The 16,871-nt window shown below is 45.4% G+C and overlaps 2 protein-coding genes across 2 annotated transcripts; one reads left to right on the forward strand and one right to left on the reverse strand.

Moving 5' to 3' along the window:
• Positions 1–793: 793 nt before the first annotated feature.
• On the forward strand, positions 794–4,578 carry TTPAL (alpha tocopherol transfer protein like; the record flags this gene model as incomplete). Its single annotated transcript, XM_079543446.1, has 4 exons — positions 794–1,232; positions 1,939–2,132; positions 3,553–3,663; positions 4,303–4,578. The coding sequence occupies 4 exons, from the start codon at positions 794–796 to the stop codon at positions 4,576–4,578; spliced, it is 1,020 nt and encodes a 339-aa protein (XP_079399572.1).
• A 4,626-nt stretch (positions 4,579–9,204) lies between these two features.
• Positions 9,205–16,006, reverse strand: SERINC3 (serine incorporator 3; the record flags this gene model as incomplete). The annotated part of the gene is made up of 10 exons (XM_079543417.1): positions 9,205–9,343; positions 10,126–10,353; positions 10,789–10,966; positions 11,352–11,442; positions 12,136–12,305; positions 13,133–13,270; positions 13,928–14,007; positions 14,770–14,963; positions 15,384–15,545; positions 15,968–16,006. The coding sequence occupies 10 exons, from the start codon at positions 16,004–16,006 to the stop codon at positions 9,205–9,207; spliced, it is 1,419 nt and encodes a 472-aa protein (XP_079399543.1).
• Positions 16,007–16,871: the final 865 nt, after the last annotated feature.

Here is a 16,871-nt window from a genome sequence, read left to right on the forward strand (position 1 = left end):
TGCGCGCAGCGCGGTGGGGCGGGGCGGGGCGGGGCTTCCTGGCAGCCGTTCTGGTTCCGGGCCGCCGCTGCCTGGAGACGGCGCTGCCGCGCGGGGCCGCTCCGGTACGGCCGGGACTGGGGCCGCGGCGATGCCGCTGGGCGGGGGCTGCGGGTCGGAGGGGAACGAGGCGGGGGAGCGGGGCCGGGCGGGCCGCAGAGCCGCCTGAGTGCGGACGGGGGCCAGGCCCCGAGCCGGCAGGTGAGCGCTCCGGAGGCCTGTGCCCGCCGCTCGGACGGGTGCCGGCCCTGAGCGAACGGCGCTCGGGGATGGAACCGCCTTGTTCCGCTCCCGGCCCGGGCGGCAGGAGGCGCGCCGCGCTCCGGACTTTCTCATCTCGCCCTCCTCCCCTCGTTGCTGGCTTTAGGAGCATCCCGTTCGTTTGGCTGTGGTTTCCAGTTGGACGCTGTCGGAAGTACGTGTTAAGACAAGCCCTGCGCCGTGCAGCAAAGCCGTGTAAATCTCGTGCAACTTGTATTCTTGTTTAACTCCTGTGTTTGGCTGGGTGGCACCCAGGGGCGCTCCGTACCTGCTGTGCAGGATCAGAGACACTGCGCTTCCAAACGCCAGGAGCAGAATGGCAGTGCCCGAACTGCTCTGGGCTCTAGAGCCGGTTCCTCGGCAGGGACACGGCACATCCCAAATGCATACGTGACAAAGGTCTCCTCCAGCTCAAACAGTTCTTTATGCAGTAGCGGTCTGTCAGATTGCTTGTCACTTGTGAGCTTGCTTTTTCACAGATTGCTGCCACGTGATGTCAGGGGACAGCGACTGCACGAGGACGAGTCCATCCGCGGGGTCTCTGTCAGACGCCGAGTTGCTGCCGGATCGGCCGAAGTATGTTTGCTCGCTGTCTCCTGATCTCGTTACCAAAGCCCGGGAGGAGCTCCAAGAGAAACCCGAATGGCGGCTCCGAGACGTGCAGGCGCTCCGAGACATGGTGTGCAAAGACTACCCCTCCCTGGGGACCTGCCTGGAAGATGCCTTTTTGCTCAGGTTCCTCAGAGCCAGGAAATTCGATTACGACCGAGCGCTCCAGCTCCTGGTGAATTACCACAGCTGTCGGAGGAGCTGGCCTGAGGTCTTCAACAACTTGAAGCCTTCTGCAATAAAGCCTGTCCTGGAGTCTGGTTTTGTCACTGTGCTGCCCCACCTGGACCCAGAGGGACGCCACGTTGTCTGCATCCGTCCAGGTACTGACATGCATGAGTAGCTTCTCTAACCCCGAGGCATTTCTGGGCCCAAAATCTGTGTCCTGCTTTACTGTGAGCACTGGCTGATTAGACAGAGTGTGTAGGTGCTCTCTGAAATTGGAACAGCCAGCTTGTGCAGGAACTTTTGTCATTAGCCAATGTTATACCGGTTCCTTTTCCTGTCTCAGCAATAACTGCAGTTGAGTAAAAACCAAAACGCAGTGCAGTGGGCTGATGAAATGTTAGGTGATGCCAGAAGAATTACTGGCTAGTAACTCAGAATAAGACAGGGCTGCTGGCTTGCAGTGAGAAGCTTGTAATTTGCTGTGATAATAAGTGGAGAGGAGCCTGTGACTTTGACTCCATTGTAAACAAGCAGAGGTTTTGATGTGCTTTTGGCACTGCCAGGCTTGCTGTAAGTTTGACTTCATTCGTTCTCCTCTTTTCCATTTACCTGCTTTCTTTCTGAGCTGAAGCTGCTTCAGTCAGCTGTGCTGGGTGGAGATCAGGGTTCCTATAACCACTGCTTTGCTCCTTGCAGTAACACGAGTTGCCATTGATCTCTTGCTTAAGAAAAGCGGCTCTGAACTAGCACTGTGCCATAAAAGACTTGTAAAGTCCAGAAAAATAGAAAATCAGTTTTTGGAATGTGTATTGTTAGCTTATATTTACTTTTTGACTTACCATCCATGTCTTGTAACCTCAGACAGATGGACACCCAGTAATTATCCGATTACTGAGAACATTCGTGCCATATACTTAACGTTAGAAAAACTCATTCAGTCCGAAGAGACCCAGGTGAATGGAATTGTAATCCTGGCAGACTACAAAGGAGTCAGCTTATCTAAGGCGTCTCATTTTGGTCCTTTTGTAGCCAAAAAAGTGATTGGAATTCTTCAGGTAAGACCTGAACCGGTGGGAAAATAAGTTTGGTCATTGTAAATGAAAGCTTCTGTGTCTGAAAGAGTTCTTGACTGTGTTACCAGAAACTTTAGCACCTTGGATTTTACTGGGAGAGTTAAGACATGGCCCTGCCCCAGCAGTTTCTTAGAGCTTTCCATCTTCCCTTCATGTTTTGACTTCTGCATCCCTAAAATTAATTTGCATTAGAGTTGGAACAGAAGAGGGCAGTGCTGCAAGCTAGCAATGAGGAACAGAGCCACTCAGTTTGGCCTAGCAGAGGAAAGCCTTTTGCCTGAATGCTGAGGAGCAGCTGTTGGTATGCAGGTGGTTTGTGCTTAAAGATGGCTCTTCCAGCCACAGTGGAGCATGACACTCAGTGCTGGGTGAGGGCATGCCCAAAACCTGCTGCAGAGGGGATTTTTGACTGAGCGTGATTTGAGGAGGATTTCCATCCAGTCCCTGGCAGAGGAAAGGCTTCTTCAGCACAGAGGGTGGCAGGAGAGACTGCAATAAAAAGATCTCAACTGCACGTTTGGAAGGAAAGCAACAGAGAGCAATTTAGAGCAAGAGTGTGAGCACAGGGAGAGTTGTACCAAATAGGAAGGTGCAAGCATCAAGGCGGTAGGAAGTTCTGACGAGTTTTGTTCACATTCAGCTCTGTTAGCTGAAGAACTGAGATAAGGAAAACTAGAAAGGGTTTGGGTCCTCATTGCTTTTACTCTGGTCTGAGCTGGTTCTGTTCTTTGCTGCATCTGTAAGGGAATAAGGAAGGACAGGGGGAAATAGGAGTTTATGGAGATGAAACTAGCAAGGCTTTGAATGTCGTTATAAGAAGTCACGTAGTCCTTTAATTAAGATCTAAATTATCATTAAACTGAGCCCACATTTAACTTGCACAGATAGAGTGGTGGGTGTCCCCTTATTTTAGAGGAAGAGCAGAGGCGAAGGCCAGAAGCTATGGCCTGAATAAACACGTTGCATCAGCCTTGCTGTGCAGCATCTCCAGAAGGAGCCAATTCACTGCTCCCAGCACGGCGTGCTCCCTCCTGAGGAGTTGGGATCATTGCTCTGTAACTGCATCCTCAGCAGGGCTGGGAACACCCCGAGGACAGTGACTACCCAGGCTTATTTTGCAGGGGAGATGAACAACGTTGGGGATGAAGATCTACTGGCAGCAGTACATTTCCCAGTGCAAGGGCACTGTGCAGTTTTCTCATCCCTTGGCTTCATGCCCACGGCTCTCGTTCTGCTCCCTGTGAGAAGGTGCATTTCTGTTTCCACAATGGTTTATGTTTTTATCTCATGGGAGTTTGGAAACCGGGGGTTGTGCTGGCAGGCAGCCTCAGGACATTTAAAAAAAGAGGAAAATAACAAATGTTTTTTAAACTGCGCTATAAAAATCTTCTTTACCCTTCAGGATGGATTTCCCATTCGAATAAAAGCTGTTAACATAATTAATGAACCTCGTATATTCAAAGGCATTTTTGCCATCATCAAGCCTTTTCTGAAGGAAAAGATAGCAAACCGGGTAAGGATTTGTGTCATTTTAACATTAATGCTGATGTTTGTAAGTTCCTTGCTCAGCCCCTGCAAGTAAAACCTGTTGAAGAACGTTGGTGCCATTTACTTGATTGAACTGGCTTTGAAGAATTTGATACTGGTATAAGAATAAGGATGCTTTGTGTATGTTCAGGACATTGACTCCATCCCTGGGGTTGCATTATCCTGGCGAGTAATGCTGTGTGTTTATAAGGTGGTGTCACAGGGAGGTGTTGTCCTCCCCTTGCTTTTCTCCCTTACCCAAGTGTCCAGCACAGCCCTGGGTGGGTGCTGTACGACTGGATGTAGCAAAGGATGATGCCCTCTCCGTGAAGGAAAAATACTGTCAGTCCCACCAATGAACTTGAGGATTAGTTGAGCCTGGAATGTCTGCAGAGACTGACACGTCTCAAGCCTTTCTTGCTGGGCTTTATGCTGCACTGGACTTGATTTATTCTCACAAGTGTGCCTAACAGCTCCTGCCCACTGCTGTATGCTGACACTTGCACATAAAGCCACCCCTTCTAAAATTTGCTCTTTAATTCAAAGCAAGCTCTTTAACTGATAGTAATATGCCACAAAGTATTTGATATGCATTAATAAAATCATTTTTGGCTTTCTTTTTTAGTTTTTTCTTCATGGCTCTGACCTGAATTCTCTTCATCAAAACATTCCTCCAGTGATTCTCCCTGAAGAATACGGGGGTACTGCAGGGAAGCTGGACATCTCAGCATGGAACGAGCAGCTGCTGGCCTCCGAAGAGGATTTCCTGCTTGACTTCTCACAGCTGGTTCTCCCGTGTGACAGCTCTCCCCATGACATGCTAGTGAGCGGGGATGCCGATGAAAAGCAATGTGATGATTCCTTGCGAGGCATGAAACCCCAGCTCTATTACTGCTACTAAGAGGTGAAGGGAAGCTTTATAGCAGTAAAGACCTCTTCTGTTCTTGTAGGTGATGTTGTGAACTCTGCCTTACTCCTAAACCTGCAGTTTAGGAACAGACTGCTGAGGCACTTTACACTGTAGAACCAAAGGAAGCTGAAGAAGGCACAGTGGGGGCAGGGCAGAGTTTGCAGAGGATAATGGGAAAGAGCATACAGTTACCAAGTTATATAGAATTCCTACAGCTAGTCAGCCTTTGGGGAAGGTGCAAACTTGCCAGTGTCTTCTAATTATCAAAACAGAAATGTAGGATGGTAAGTTTTGATAGTTTCTTCTCCCCACCCCAGTTAAAAGCGGCCATTTGCTAGCTTTATGGTTGTCCATTCCCTTCTCCTTCTGAAAGCACCCATAATCCAAGAAAAACAGCTGTCAGTTGCTTCTGAACCCTGTGAAATGTAGTTCTGTCAGTGGAGATTGCTTAAAACCATAAGCGTTTCTTGGCCTGTCCCCTGTCATTGGGTGCAGATTGTGAGCTGGCATTTCTGGAATATCTGAATGAATATTTGGCTCAAATTAACATAGAAAGCTTTCTTATCTATGAATAGCAGTATGGGAATTCTCTGAAACTTTCTCACAGAAAGAAGTTAACTATTAAGACAGCAACATAACAGGATAAACAGAAGCAATCTTCATTTTCAGAAGACAGTGAATTTCTCGGATCAGGTAATGAGACTTTTGATTAAATACAAGTTCAGATACTGAGGTTTGGGAACCCAATGCGAAAAGCTGTCACCCACCTTTCCACGTTGTCAGTTGTTCTTTTCTGCAGCTGGTTGCAATGAGAAAGTTGGTAAGTAACTCACACAGAATTTGTGAGGCAGCTTTGTAGCAGCTGGCATGATGTAAGGAGCCAACATTCCCATAGGAAAGCAAGGTGCTTCTTAAGCTTGCTATGTTGGACAGGATTTGAATTTAACTCTTTGTGAAACCAAACGCAGACAGGCTATTTGAAAGCACATTCTTAAATTTTCTGGTATTGTAGCATTTTCTTATTTTATTTTTTTTACTGTGCCTGTCTGCACTTTTGTGAAATGTTACAACTCCGGTTTCTGCTTTGTTGATCTCTTTTGTCTTTAGTTGTCATGTTCTTGTATGAAGATAGACTTGAATCTCATCTCTGTAATGTTTACCCGTAACTTGTATGCCTGTGCTTAAAGGTCTTCATCTAGAAACAGAACTAAGACTCCAGTGTCACATCAGGGTAAAGTATCCTGCGTTTTAGTCACCTCTTCCCACTCCCTCAGTTCCATCTGTTTAAGTGGTCTAGAATTAGAGCTTAACTGTCAGCACACTCTTTGCACACATTCTTCTGCACTGCAGAGGTGTAGAGATGGGTAACCTCACTACAAACAAGAAAGCACACCCAATTATTTCAAGGTGAAATATTTCACTGCTTGGTGAAAAAGAACATCCCTTCTACCAGGGGACTTATCTGTAGAGCACTTCCTCTGGCTGAAATCCTTATGTAGTGCCAAGTGTGACCTAAGCACCAACTGCGTTTCTGTGAATGTAAGAAAAAAAACTGGTATCTTGAGAATTTCAGACATTCGTTTTTCAAAGTGCCAAATTCTGTCTTGAATGTCTTTTTCCCTCTCAGACCCCCTACAGCATGACTGCATTTCCAGAAACCTCCTGTGCCACCGCAGTCATGGCTTGCTGACCTGGCAACACGTCATCCAGAATCTTGGGGGTGCCAAATGCCAGACCTCTCATCTCAGCACTATAAAAGCAGATCAGGTTTTGAGAAGGGGTGAGCAATGAGGCTTATTCCTCAGTGGCAGTCCAGAATTTCAGTGTGAGTAAGGAACTCATCACTCGACCTGCTTTAGAAGATATAAAGGAATTCATTTCCCTCATTTATAGCATTTTTTCCCTACCTTTATAAGTCTTACTCCTCTTTGAGGGTTGTGACCTTAAGCATAGGTTTAAAAAAAACCAAACGCTTCCTGCTACATAAAGTAAAGAAGTACTGCTAGGAACTTTCTCTTCACTTTTGACCAAAATGAGGTGCATGTTTTGCAGAGATTTGATTTGATTTAGACCTTAGTATGCAGGCCATGACTTCAAAAACTAAGTGGCTGCCCCCACTGTTTACCTGACAGAACATAGAGGTCGGTCTGGTCTTTATAGCCTTTGAATGCCTCTTAATTCCAGCCACAATATACAACCAAATAAAAACAAACTGTTTGACAGCTCTGTTAGGAAAGCTCTTTTGATCCACTTATTTAAATACTGGAGAAGGAAGCTGAATATTCAGAATTCAGTGTAATACCCATCACATGAAAAAAGGGGCAGTCAGCAGAAGGCTGCACCTGAGGAACCTTTAAAGGAACCAATCCCTTTTCAGGCTCATATATTCTCTTGCATGGTCAGTAAAACAAACCCGTCTCACCTACCCCTTCTCTCCTGTGCTTACAGAAAAACTAAATCTTTCTTTTAATCTTTAACCTAATAGAAAATGATACGTTATCCAAGCTGAAAACAGCTTGTGTTACACCTCCAAAACTTCTTAAAGCTGCACCCTCTATGTCATGATACATCACTTCAACCACACTTACCTGTACCAAGCCTTTAACTATTCCTTCTAGATCTGTTCTTCCTTGGCTTTAGAACTTGCTTAAGCTGTCTCTCTACCCCTTTCTAGGTTTGAAGCCAGTGCTCAGGGAGCACAGCAGTTTTATGTGCACCTGACTACAAAGCTGAGAGCATGCTTTAGGCTTTAGCACTTGCCAGCAAACAAAAAAGTCTGTTCTCAATATTTATCATGTCAGAGTTGGAAAATAATCACTTGCTTTAACTGTATAGTCTCCTTATCTGCAGGTTAAGAGAACAGGTAGGAAAAGCTGTTTAATTTAGAGGGTTTGATTCCTCTTCCCCCTGCCCACTTCACAGCACTCAAACTGATCTGACATCTTATTCTCCTTGACAGAACCTTGTTTTCAGAGGTTACATGCCTCTGGAAAGCCATCCCTGCCAGCCCAACACGTGACAAATTCAAACTGTACTCAAACTGTATGGGGTAGCCATGGCTTTCAGCATGATGTAGGACAAGAGTTAGCTGCATACTGTACATAAAGATACTTGAATTTATACTCTTGCAATGGGTATTAGAAACCCTGAGGTATTTTCAGGACAGGGGTTGATGTTTTGGTTGTTCTTGTTTTTGTTAAATGTCATCTTGGCATGAATTAATCACAGTGTTATTCCAACTGGTAATTTTGCCTTTTGTTGTATGTGGGCCTAGAGGTGGTGGATGGTTAAGTGTACACATTATTTTGACAAAATCTTATTTTTATATTGCATTTTATAAAAATGGAGTGGTCAAAATATGTAATTTTATGATGCATGACTGGGTGATTAAATACATTACTGTAACAGCTGCTAATTTGGTACTTTCCATACAGTTGCCTTGTGTCATTTTGGGGTAGTTTACTGGAAGAGGGAAATGGCAGTGTACACTTAACTCCACACTAAAACATGGCTGCAACCAAGCATAACTGCAGGACTATTATATTGCAAGAGGAATTGCTTTTTACTGCAGAACTAAATTTTTGCTTGAATGATAACAGAGGAATTTCAAGGAACAGGATGTGACGTTCAGAAAAGTTGCAGAGAAGATGCAGGTTGTTTCAAAAGAAATACATTGTGATTTACTGCTTACATGGAGAAAGTGTCCAGTCACATCCCCATGGTGACTGCAGCAGCCAGCTAACATTTTAATCATGTAAATAACACTTTGCCTTAGAGAATAACTGCCTCAATCCTTAACACTTCTCAACAGAGCTGGGCGAGTTCCAGTAGTTAGTCCATTTTATTCAAATGAGTTTACAGTGCAAATACCATAGTGCCAATAATAATCATTTCATAGACACTTTTAAAAGCATATTAGGGAAGTGAAAATTAATTAGAAGCTCTATTTTTCCACCACAATCATAAAGTTGTTTAAGCTCGTCTTACACTTACTGCTCAATATTTGTCAAACATACTACCAAAGAAGTTACCATAGAAATTGCCTCTTAGAAGGGGCAAGCTTGTGCTTAAAGGAATTAGAGTTAACAGCTTTCCAGCCTGAAAGGTTGGTTGTTTTGGTGGGGAATGAGGGGTTTCTGCCACACCATAGGAAGGTAAGTATCATTTGAAAAAGCTGCTTTAAATAAACGTGTGTAGTGGAATGTAGAAATTAAACGGTGTGGCTCACACTTCAAGGAAGAAGTGTTAGCAGCAGTGCACTATTGTGAACATAGTTTGTTCTTTAAAATATATTACTTCATATTTAGATAAATTGTATTTTGTTTAATACTAAGGTTGGGGCTACTGGACATAAATTTTCTTTTGTGCCTTGACAGCACAGCAGTAGTGAGCTTCATAAATGCAGTAATAAGATAACTATGACTTAAGGTTAAAATAGAAGGGTAACTGAGAATTTTGATCCTGCAACAAGCATTGTGCAATACTTAACTGTGCATCCACCCACATGTTAATATTGACATAAGACAGTATTTGCCTTAATAACTAAAGCAATACATGAACATTTTGGCTTTAAGCAAAGAATTCCCCGCTCCCGTAGGCCCAGACAGATGCAGCTATTTAACTGAAGTTCCTGTTAGTAAGGACAAGGGGAGCCACCAGGGTCCAAAGGTAGAGAAGGAGGCAAACCCAGCTGGAGGTTATCTTCACCCACACAGCTGGCCACTTACTTGTCATTGTTTTAAAATCCGCATCAGGGCTGAAAAGTAAAGAAATAAGCGATTAGATTTAGAAGATGCTTTCCTCTATTCCTTCTACTTCCCAAATCAAGTTGAAATTCAGAGGACTCCTGGACACTCCAGTACCAGGGCCTTCGTGCCAGACTGGTGGGACAACCAGCAGTTTCCCCATGGCTCCTCGGGCCTTTTGCTCTCTATTCCACTTCCAAACAAGATCGGCTTGCATACGTTGATGTGCTGTTCTTAAAAGAAGTCTTCCAGAGAGCTGCGCAATAGACTCCTGCTAGCTGCTGCTCCACAAGCATATTTGTTAATTTACACACTGTTGCGGTTGTGGGAAAAGCTATTGTAAGCTGCAAAAGCTGAGGGTATGTGCAAGCATTCCCAGCAGATCTGGGAAACACCTCTTTAAGCAGCATGTCCCTGCACAGCTTTCCCAGGCTGGCAGAGCCAGTAGGTTTGGCTTATGGCTGGCCTGAGACAGGCATCCCAGGAGACCCCTTTTCTTATATGGAGATTATCTTACATGGATCCTTCCTGCTGCCTGCACTGCAGCTTGGTAAGCACACTTAACACCTTTGCAGAAGAGGCGCCCCACTAGGAGTGCACTGATTTTTTGTCTTTACGCAGGTTTTTTTTATATCCTTAATTCAGCAACTCAAAAATGACAAGCCACAACTAATGCAACTGGCGTAGGGAGCACCTTCAGCAGCCTGTCAGGAGTAGCCTGAGCAGGAGCTTCCCATCCTCCTAGAAATGCTGGCACTGGCACGCAGCTTATCAATTTCTGTCTTGCTCTTACCTGTACCAGTTTGTGAGTGTCATCATGATGTACAGAGAGGCAAGAAAGAGCATGAAGTGAAAGAAGGCATAGTTGTACTGGACACCATCTTTTTCATTATCCACGACACGGCGCACTTCTCCTTCCTCTGCAGCCCCGCTGCCTGTTCCCCCAGCCTCCTCCAGAATGGCACTGTCACTTGCAGACAGGGTCAGTTTGTTCACTTGGCTGTTACTTGAAGAGCGAATACTGCAGTGTGACCCAAAGAAAAACATGGTCAACAACTCCCTTTTCAAGTAGCTATGTTTGCTAATGAAACAAGAAGAGGATCACAGTGAAAGTCAGAACTAGCAAATGACATTGGTGAAGTCCATCTGAAAACCACAAAGATGCTCCTTACATCTGAGCTTTTGTTAACAAAAAAAAAAAAAAAAAAAAAAAAAACAAACCACACACAACCATACAGCAGTTCTAGCCCAGGCCTTGCATACATTTTGCTGTGTTACTGCAGTTGGGCTAACAAAGCTTATGGTCATACACAAAACAGAATGCAGTTTCATTAGTTGTATTTGGCCTGAGACCACAGCATATGAACAAAAGCAGGTATTTTTGCTGGGCCACCGTCAAATGAGAAAGACAGACAAACCCCAATTGTTTACTATTTGATAGCAGTGCAGATCCCACCTGGAATACAGGAGGCAGAAGACAAATATAACCAATCCAACAATACTCTGGGCGTCCCACCACTGCAGGGACTTGGGCGGAGCTGGAGTAGCAGGTATGACAGTGGTGTTTGCTGGAGCAATTGTAGGTGTAGCTATCTGAGTAATGATGTTCAGCAGACTTGGGTTACAGTTCCGTTCTGAAAGGAATTTTGAGGCAAATTAAGACTAGATGAGCTTCAACAGCTTCAGTGAAGGCAGAAGGTTCTAAGTCACCATTCCCTTTAACTGCTCATCTCTGATTCCCCATAGGTAACATCAGCACGCGATGTTTTTTCCTTCTTGTGAGTTAAGCAATGCGTTATTATTTAAATAAATAAATCAGCATATCTGATTTATTTCCTTCACAAAAACACCAGTTTAGTTCCAGAAAGAGATAAGCTGGCATTTTCATAGTTAAGGTAGCTTTACTTTTTCATTAGATTTTATCTAGACAGAAGATCAGCAGCCCTCATGCAGTGATCTGCACTGAGTCACACCAATGATTTCACACCAATATGTCACTCAGAACAAATCCATGCTTACCAGGCTCGTTGGACATGGCTGACCAAGTGAGATACATGGTGTAAAAGGTAATAATAGAGGACTGGAGGAGGCCAGATCGAGGCTGATATTCCTGTTGAAAGACAAGCCAACGTGAAAAGGGCAGCTGCCACTGTAGGTAAATGAATGCCTATGAATTTCAATTTTCAGAAATGCATTGGGCTTCATACTGTTTAAAAAACAGGAGTAATAAAACTTACAATAGTATAATTCACACAGCAAGCAACTCAAACACAGCAGGACTAAAGAAACCAAACCCAGATCTTCTGTGCTCAAGACTCAGCCACAGATTTTTCCCGAGTTAACCCCAACTTGCTGAACAGTTTTGTGGATATGAATCTAGTATGCAATTTGGAGCTGCCAGTTCAGAATCAAGTAACATGAAAGCTTCCTACTGATATTAAACTCTCACACGATGATGAAGCCGGAGCATTACAGCAATAAATTCCGTTCTTGTGTTACTTTTTCCATTATGGGCACTTTGTTCTGCCAGAACCTTCACCACCAGAGCCATGCCAGCAGTGACACCCATGGAAACCTCAAAACAATGTTAGCAAAAAAACAACAACAAAAAAGCCTATCTTCAGGAAATGCATCACCACAGAATGCATCTGTCTCAGAGCTTTTCTTTTTTTTAATCTTTATTCCTTAAATATCCCCAGCTAGCATTGTTATGGCAGCCAAGCATTACAATTCTGCCTGGCTGTGTTGGTATGACACCCTTCTTACTTTCCTGCATTGTATACCAGAATAAAATAAACAGTACCTGAACTTTTGGAACGATGGAAACAACAGATACAGCAATGCACAGGATCATATTGAAGCTTATGAAGAATTTGTTCTCAGTGCAATCCTCAGGTGTTGTATAGAAAACATAAAAGAGCACAACAAAAACCACTGACAAGCCATAGAACAAGCTTGTACAGGACAGCAGAGCTGAAGGGGGAAAAATAACTATTATTATTATTATTATAATTATTATTCTAGGACATAAAGCTTTAACAGAGCAACTAGGGTGATTTACAGGTTAACAACCAGTGTAAAGGGACCATTCCCCTTCCTCACATCCAAACCTGATTAAGAAAGCTACACTAGCAGAAGGCATTTTTATTAAATGTGGCCAGATGCCTGCTTTGGTTCTCTGGGCAGTGTGGCTCAGAGAAAAGCCAATGCTTTCATCAGGGGAACAAGATCTGTTTTCCAGATGCAATTCAGCTGGTCACAAGCCAGAGCACCCAAAAGGACAGCACTTTCTGCACACTTTCCATGGGCTGAAGGTCACTGTTTACATTTTCATTCTTGTGTATTCTTGAGATGAAGCTAGAAAATGCTTTTACAGCATTGACATCTATGAACAAAGAACCACAACTATTAGCATTAATTTCAGTAGGGAAGTTAGCAATGTGCCAAGGAACACTGCTGTACTGCAGCCACTATCACTGACATAACTGGCCTTCTGAGTCAACAAGGTGATAAAGTCGGAACTGAAGAGAACCAGGCTGCTAGCTCTGCACTCACACTGCAGACTGGACAAGTTGAGCATTGTTTATTATGGCTGTCAGAGCTGCTAGTCACAAGCCTAGAATATTTTGCATTTTATTTAATGAGAAAAAGGCAACTCTGGTTATTAGTTCCAAATGTTTACAGTAGTGACTCATGAAGGCTGTACAGTATCATACTGGGATATGTTTGCAAAGTAGTACGTGATATTCTGCAGACTTCTGGCCAGCCAAGACAAATCCCCGCCAGTTTAAGATTCCTACCTGCATACCAACACTTTGAATTTCCCTCCTCCATCCTCCCAACCCAGCTCTCATTCCAGGAGTGAGCAAAGTCCACAAGAAACACCAACTGGATCAGAATGAAGCAGAAGGCTCCACAAACACCAATAGCAAACCAGGCTAGAAAAAAGGAGTAACAAAACAAGCTTCATTGTCATTATTTACATGCTAAGCCAGGAAAAGGGATAAAAGCTACTTCTACTCCAGACAATTAACAAAAAACCCCAAAACTATATACTAACTGTCACTCACAGTTCAGAAGCACACAAGGAGACTGCTATTTCATGCATGACTCCAGTAGCTGATGAGCACGGAAACGTCTAGCCCAAGGCATTGAATGAATTTAAGATCTAACACGAGACCTGTTTGTGTACACTGTAAAGCCACATTTATCTGAGGCTCAGCAACTCTCTTGAGGTTCCCATAATGTGGCCAGACAGTAAAAATATCCTGCAGAGATTTCTCAGAGACTCTGGGGCATTATTTAGCATTAATCACAGTCAGCATTCTGAGATGCCTCCAATCAGAACCGCATCAGAAGTCTCTTCCCAGAAGCTGACTTAACAGAGTATTGAATTAGTGATACATAGCACCTATGCACTTGGAAGAGATTGTTCCTTGCCATTAATTCAGTTGATCACCATAACATTATTAAGAAGTAGGACAGAATCTGTGTTTTCTACAAGGTAACTTCCACTGTCACAACTAGAACCCAGGAAGTCTGTGACAAAGTTTGGGTTTACTAAACAGAATTTTATGATTTTGATTTAACTGTACCTCTTGTGAAAGGCCCTTCAGGAATGTAAAATGCTCCGACCATGATGCCCACAATGGCAGCTATTTTGAAGAACCAGAACCTTTAGAAGAAGAAAGTTAAAAGCATGGGTATTACTCTGCATACGACATTCAAGTTTTACAAGATCTGCAAGCAGCCCACTGTGCACAGGTGAATGCCTAAGAAATAAAGCAAGAAGTTTTGTGTAGTGGGATTAGAAGTTCACTAAATTGGGAAAAAAAAAGGGTAAACGCAGCATTGCACCTAGGGCAACAGGAAGGGCTGGGAGCCCTCAGCCTAAAGGGCTGCAGACTTCAGGCCAGCCAGAATTCTGCATAGCAGCTCCTGCTCCAAGCAAACAGACATGAGTCAGCAGCACATTCTCAATGGGAGGAAGGCTAACTCTGTACCATTAAATTTGGAGAAGGGAAAAGCAAGATCTAATTATTGCGTTCAACAGTCTAAAGAATGGTGTTAAGGCTTTGCACTGCATGCAGACTCTCTGATTGAGTCAGACTGGCCCAGAGGATGACCCAACAAATGCCAGACAGCACAAGGAAGGGGATACATAATAAACAGTATCCAGCATCTCTGCTGAAACACAGAGAAGATGATCACCTCCTTTTCGTGTTAGCAGTGATGTTTAGCTTCCCATTACACTGATTAAGTTACACAAACAGGAAGCCTTTTAAAAGACTTAAGTATTACTCTTTATTCAGTTCCAAGGAAACTTCAAACCACTAACATATACTGAAACAATTTCTTTGTTGAGCACAATGGCAAACTTGAGAAGAGAAGTAGAGGAAAGAAGTTAGAAGACCAGATGGCCAGCTTACAGACATACCCATTGTGCACTGCAGCTCTTGGATCATTACTTGTTTTCACAGCTATCATGAGCAGAGAGAAGACAAAGAAAAACACCGCCATGGCAAAGCTGATTCGGTAGACAGCTCTGTATCCAACAAACACATCACAGCTGACAAAGCCATTCAGATGTGGGATCCGAGTGTGAAGCCCCTCATCACAAAATCCAGGTACCTGAGGAAATGAGCAAAGACAAATTTAGCTGTGAACTCACTTCTGTATTTTCAATCACATTCTTTAAGCATTCTAACAGTTATGGTTCCCAGTCAGCTCTCCTCTAGAAAATCTGTTAACAAAAAACCTTCTGCTCAGCCAGACTGCACAGATCTTACGGCCATTTTTCTTTCTCTCCAGGTCACCACTGCAAGCATTCAAAGCATTCAGAAAGATTAAGGTGGAAAGCTACAGATGTTGGCAGTAATGTCTGAGAAGCGTCAGGCCTGGTTGAGTTTCAGTTTCATAAATCAAGGGACTCTCCCAGGTCATTTGGGTGCTGTGCCTCCTTTGTGTTCCACTCCAAGTAAAACCAATCAACAGCCATTTGCACAAGCTCCGGATACGCAAACAGTAAACAAGAGATTTTCTCCTCCATACCTTTTTCAGCTGTTCCTCCATCCCCGGTGCCAGCATAATGCAGGCAACAGCCGTGCTAAGGAGGAGGAGAAGGGCATAGATGAGGCGCGTCACGGTGGAGTTCTTGCTGTTGGGACAGCATCGGCACAGCAGGCAGGAGGCACCGCCGCACAGACAGGGAATCTGAAGAAACACAAAGCTCTCTCTGAAGCTGAAAGCGCTGCCTGGGGGCTGAGGTCAGCTGCGCAACCACAAGCGGACGGGAACAGCCCAGCTGCGGGCTCGGAGCTGCTCTCAGTCAGCGCCACTCGCAATTGGGTCACGCTCGGTCCGCAGTTCTGAGCGACCCCGCGTTTGGCACGGCCCCACACGACACGACCCGGGCTCCCTCTGCCCCACAGCCCTGCGGTTCGCTACCTCCCGGCATTCGCTCCACCCCAGGGAGCAAAATCCGGACCGCGGTCCCTGACAAGGCCGGACCTCCACCCACCAGACCCGCCCCGCAAACCCTCTTCACCTCGAGGCCCCCGCCGCCATAGCGTGCAGGTGAGGGGAGAAAAACCGATCGGAATGAAGCGGGGTTGAGCAGCCCCGCCGCCACTCACCCAGCTGGCCAAGGAGCAAACCCCCAGCACCGCCCCCATGGCGCCGCCGCCACCACCGGGCCCGCCGGCCACTTCCTGCTTCCGCCCTCAGCCCCGAGAGTCAGGTGACCGTCTCCTGCTCCCCCGCCTCCGCTCATTGGCTACGCTCTCTATGCCGCTAGCCAATACGAAGGCAGGATGGAACCGCGGACGGAAGGATCGGAACGGAAGCAAGGCGCGGACTGGTTGAAAAGCTTAAGTAGTGAGTGGTTCTATTAACAAAATAACCAATGAGAGAGACTGATCGCTGTGAGGGCGGTGATTGGCATTTCTCGTAGCCATTCAGTTCCTCTCTCTCCCTGAGGCCCACAGGGGGCGCTCCGGCTCGCCGTGGTTACCATGGCAGCCGCCATGGCGGCGGGCCTGCGGCTGTGCCCACCTTTGGGCGCTGGGTCTGGGCTGGGTCCTCTGGGAAAAACAGCCTGGCGTGGGAGCAAACCGCATGGCTGAGAGGTGGCTGTGAGGGCGTAACAGCGGGAGGGTGACAAAAGTTGACTCTCAAGCTTAGGAAAGCGCTCAGGAAGTCCTTAATTAGCGTCAGCGTTGCGAAATGGCGGAGGTCGGGGTTGGGAGCAAGCAGCCGGGCTGCAGCATGTGTGTGATCCCAGCTGCTGCACATCGCTAAGCCTGCTTCCATCTCCGTGACAAAGAGTTAGGATGACAGCTTCATTGCCACCCGAAACGCCAAGGCAGAAAGCAGGCAGTAAAACTGACGCTTGCTTTCCACAGCGGCTCTAAGGCCTGGAGCGTTGTGTCAGCAGAACCATCCTCCTGTCAGCCTCGCTCATGAAAGGGCACAGGCTTCTTTCAGAAGGAGATCACGCCGTAAATCACTGAAATTGTGCTTCCTTCAGATCATACCGAG

The sequence above is a fragment of the Tetrao urogallus genome, assembly GCF_951394365.1.
Source record: "Tetrao urogallus genome assembly, chromosome: 16".
Lineage (NCBI taxonomy): Eukaryota > Metazoa > Chordata > Aves > Galliformes > Phasianidae > Tetrao > Tetrao urogallus.